The sequence below is a fragment of the Parus major genome, chromosome 15 (genome assembly GCF_001522545.3).
Source record: "Parus major isolate Abel chromosome 15, Parus_major1.1, whole genome shotgun sequence".
Classification (NCBI taxonomy): domain Eukaryota; kingdom Metazoa; phylum Chordata; class Aves; order Passeriformes; family Paridae; genus Parus; species Parus major.
The window spans coordinates 893,994-898,314 of record NC_031784.1 but is presented as its reverse complement, the minus strand read 5'-3'; the positions used below and the strand labels follow the sequence as shown (position 1 = coordinate 898,314).

Genomic DNA, 4,321 nt, shown 5'->3' with positions numbered 1-4,321 from the left:
CAGGCTCACACAGGTGTGCAGGCTCAGGACAGTCGGTGTGGGTTCCCCAGGGTTTGGGGGCTGTGTTTGCACAGTGGGATTTGATCCATGCTGATTAAACCCCTCTCCCTCCCAGGAGGGCAGCCCAGGACAGGGAGGTTCTTTCCTGGCATGGCCAGCAGCAGGAAGGGAAATCTGCTGAGATCTCCTTCCACACTGAGGGAGAAAACTGCATAAAAACCTTCTGGTCCCAGGCTGGGGAAAACACACTTGAGTTTGGAAATGCAGCTCTCATTGTCCTCAAAGTTCCACATTTAACAAGGTCATGAATCTGTAAACAGCATTTCAGAGTGAGATAAATACACAATAGATAATTGAGATAAATTTATAATCACATCTAGTTGAACCTGCCTCAAGGTATGGGAGAGCTGGGAGCCATCACTAATGACTGTGTCACTGGTTCTGAGATCTCAGATCTGACTGTAACTGATCTGTTTGTGTTTGGCATTTGAAGAAGAGGAAACAAAACATTCCAGCAAACATTAAAAATGCATCTCTTCCTCTGAGAGCTCAGGAGCTCTGCACGTTGCTGGGCACGTGATGGTGGGAAAGGCACCACTGGAAAGGTTTCTGTGTTCCCTCTGTCCCTAAAAACAAGGGTTGGACAGCACCATCTCATTGCAGCCCTTTTTCTGTGCTCTCAGGAATGTCCCAGCTGTGAAAATCATTACATTCTTAGGCTTTCACCAAAAAGAAGCCAATTAAAAACAAAAATTGTAGGAAAGGAAGTTGGGCAGACTCTTCTGTGCCGTGAGGCACAATCCAGTCTTGGCCAACACAGGCCTAGCAGTTGGGAATAAAAGCCATAGCAAATATAAAAATTAAAATAAAATAAAATAAAGATGAAGGGATGTTGTAAAGCAATAAAATTGAAGAGGCACCAAGAAGATGCATGGGCTAGAAGAAGGAAGAAGATGAGGGACAATCCAGAAGACAGAGTGGTAAATAAACCCTGCATTTGCTCTCTCAGCCCTGTATTGCTGGGTAGGGATGTTATTGGGTAACGTTCCCACAGCTTCAATTTCCACCCTGCATCCTCCTGTAATAGCACTAAAACACATTTGCAGTCAAAATAATGTAACAAAACAGATGGCCAATGGACTGAAATGTTGTTTTATGCTATTATTCCAGGAACCTAGGTCAGTAAATTATACATATTTTCAACAACGCAAATGATTCTTTTTACTGCTTGAAAATAGACTAAGTATCTAAATTAAATTGGAAGGCACTTTGTGCAGTAATTATTTACAGCCCAATCCATTTGTTTAAGGCCAGTGGAATAGCAGCAGCCCTGCATCTGAAGCATTTGGCCATCTGGTGTGTCTTTCAGCAGCTATAATTCAGTGGTACCCATGCCTTTGGGGGGCTGAAGATTTTCTGTAGCAGCTCCTGCCCTCCAAGTCTGAGACAGAACAAATTTCTTTTCCTTTAAAGTTTAGAAATGACAGACAATTAAATATAAACTTGGTGCTTGACTGGTGGGGTGAGTGGAGCCCAGAGCAGCTCCCTGGGGCTGCAGGGGGATGAGAGATGAAGTTCTGTCTGCACTGATGGGACAGACCCTCATCAAAGGCTTCTGCAGCTCTTCCTTTGGAAAACAGGTCTGAGTGAGGTCACAGCGAGTGACACAACCATCTGTGGGTGACCAAAGACTGTTTTATTTCACCAAAGTGACTTTTTAAAAACTTCTTCTAAAAAAGCTCCATCTGATCAGCTTAGACAAATGCAGAAGTCTAGTCTGTAGTTTCTATATTTCTCATTTATTCTGGTTTGTGTTCATTAATCTGTGAATTTCCCCAGATAATCTGGAAGTTTCTGATCCAAAGGACAGGTTCTGTCACCAGGGTTGTTATTTTAGCTCTGCAAAGCAGATGTGTGCCAGGGCTGTGGAAATGCAGTGGTCACACTAATGCACCTGCATGATTTGAACTGTGCTTTTCTTGGGTATTTTAAATTATTAAAATATGTTGCTAAGTCCCAGCAGTCCTTTCCTGTTCAAAATATGATTGGTCCTGTCCATTATCAGCCCAGGTATTTGTATCTTCAATTTTGTCCAAACTATAAAAAATCATGGTTTTCTCCTTGGAATTTTGTTTCCTTGCTATGTGAACTGAAGCAAAATTGCTCCTCATGCAGGATTGTAATGACAGCAATTAAAAATGCATTGACTCTGGAGTGACAGGGAATCAGTGTGAGACACATTGAAGATTTGGGGGAGTGAATTTCTCCCTCACTGGGATAATTGCACAATAGGAATATTTCTGGTTTTACAGTCAGTGCATTCCAGACTTCCCAATTCATCAGTAGTAATTAAAGCTCCAGATCAGGACACGTGAGAGCCCAGGGTCTGCACACCTCAGAGCTGAAGCTCTGTTCTGGGAAGTGCCTTGGCTCAGCTCTCTGGGGAATGTGTTCTTCAATTCAAAAACTGGAGGGGTGGCAGAGAAGTTTGGGCTGTTGTTTCTGCTTTTCTTGTTCAAATTGTCATTGTTAGCACCTCAAAATCCATGAATCCTTGGATTCCTGAATCCATGAATCCTTCAAAAGTGCTGTTTCCCTTTTTTGCATTCCTCTAGGCAATGGATTTAGATATTCCAGTGCTGGCAAGGAACATTCCTGGGAATGCAGCAATAATAAAACACAGGGAAACAGGACTGCTGTTTTCAACTCCCCAGGTAAGAAAGGCTCAGATCTCGAGGTTCATTTTCTTGTGTCTGTCTGGGCCCTTGGTTCTCCCTTCCTGGAGCTGCATTTGCAGTTCAGGGAGCTCGGACTAGGTGTCAGCCTTGCTGAATGTTTCTGCTCACAGCCACTTGTTGCACTGGGGCTCGAAGGTTCCATAACCAAACCCTGCAGGAGATGCTCTGGATGTGTCAGATTTCCCTTCAAGTGATAACTGAAATAGGAACTTGTGTTAGACAAGCTGTGGCTCACCAAAAGAGAGTGAGCCTCAAGTTGCAGATGACACATTTTCTGTAATTTCTAGCAGTGTTAATGTGGAGTATTTTTAGATGCAAGATATTGCTCAGTCAGAGAAATTAATGATTAAATTAAGTGAAGTGTTAGGATGAAGTCTCAGTGAAGTTAAATAAGAGTGGGGAGAGAGGGAACACTACCCATATTTAAATGCTGGAAAATTTAATTTCAGCCTATTTTCCTGCCTTAGGGCTTTGCTGTTACATATGCATGTCTGCCGTGGAAAATGACTCAGAAAAAGATTCCCTCAGAGTTTTACCCAACTCAAGATTAAAAACACATACTAGAATACACAATTTGATAATTTTGCAAAGTAGAGAATGTATTTTATTTATTTACCTTGTGCACTGTGTGATTAATGCATCCTGTTGTGTTTCTGGAAAACACGTTCTGGTAAGAAATTTGTTGGGTTTTTTTTACTTTGATTACTTCAACATCTTAAATATCTTTTCTGCTGTGCATCAGGTTAGGGAGGAAAATGCCTTTAATCTACAGGAAGATCAGAACTGTGTCTAGGTGCTTGGGAAAGTGTCTGTGGCTGGAAGAATCCGGAGCACCAGAGATGAGGAGAGTTTGGGGGTGAGAAAAGGAGTTTTCCTTGCTGGGTTTGGAGGATCCTGGCTGCAGCATGGCTCAGGAGAAGAAAACATTGCTCATTTTCTTTCTGATCTGAGCAGGGAAGGCTTTGCAGTGCCTTGGACAGTTGTGCCTGCTGTCCTTTGAAAGCCCAATTAGAGGGATATTAATTGACCATTATGCAATGAGGATTGTTTTAAATGGTGAGGGCTGTTGGCTTTCTTCTTTCATTCTTGCTGGAAGTGAGCTTGTGTGGCTTCCAGGAAAGTGGGAAATGCTGTGTTTAATTGTAGCCATCCTTAACCATTTGCCCTTGGCTGGGAACAGCCAAAGCCCTGCCAGTCCCTGGAGCCAGCAGCCCCATGGAAATGGTTAATGTGGGAGTGAAACGTTTTGTTCCAGACACTCCATCATGTGTGCACATTACTGTGCACATTACTTTTAAATCATGGCTTGATCCTGCTGCTTGAATTTGCAAGTTTATGGAATATTTGACACTGAGTTAATGGGACCTGAAGTAAAAAAAGTAAGAGATAAAAACGGGGCAATAAATAATGCAAAACTGTGTTGAAAGGGAAGACACAAAGAGTTATTCAGCAGGCTGAGTTTGAAAACTGTACCTTCAAAAGCTCACAGAAGGACCTAAATAAAGAGAAAGCGATAAATAAACCCCAGAGGCATTAAGAGAGGGACAGAGGTGGAGGGAGCTGAGCTGGGCAGCCCCTGGAGT

General features: G+C 42.7%; 1 protein-coding gene across 6 annotated transcripts in view; it reads left to right on the top strand.

Annotated features, from left to right (window-relative positions):
- Positions 1-4,321, top strand: part of GLT1D1 (glycosyltransferase 1 domain containing 1) — an 85,940-nt gene that overhangs the window by 77,340 nt on the left and 4,279 nt on the right. For 5 of the 6 annotated variants that reach the window (XR_004499637.1, XM_033518295.1, XM_033518294.1 and 2 more), the window contains one exon: positions 2,616-2,714. Coding sequence is in view for 5 of the 6 variants with exons in the window: in XM_033518295.1 (XP_033374186.1) it covers positions 2,616-2,714 (99 nt within the window). In the remaining variant the exon portion in view is untranslated. Of the gene's footprint in view, positions 1-2,615; positions 2,715-3,480; positions 4,118-4,321 lie in introns of those variants that run through there. The other variant, XM_033518293.1, reaches the window with a different exon arrangement.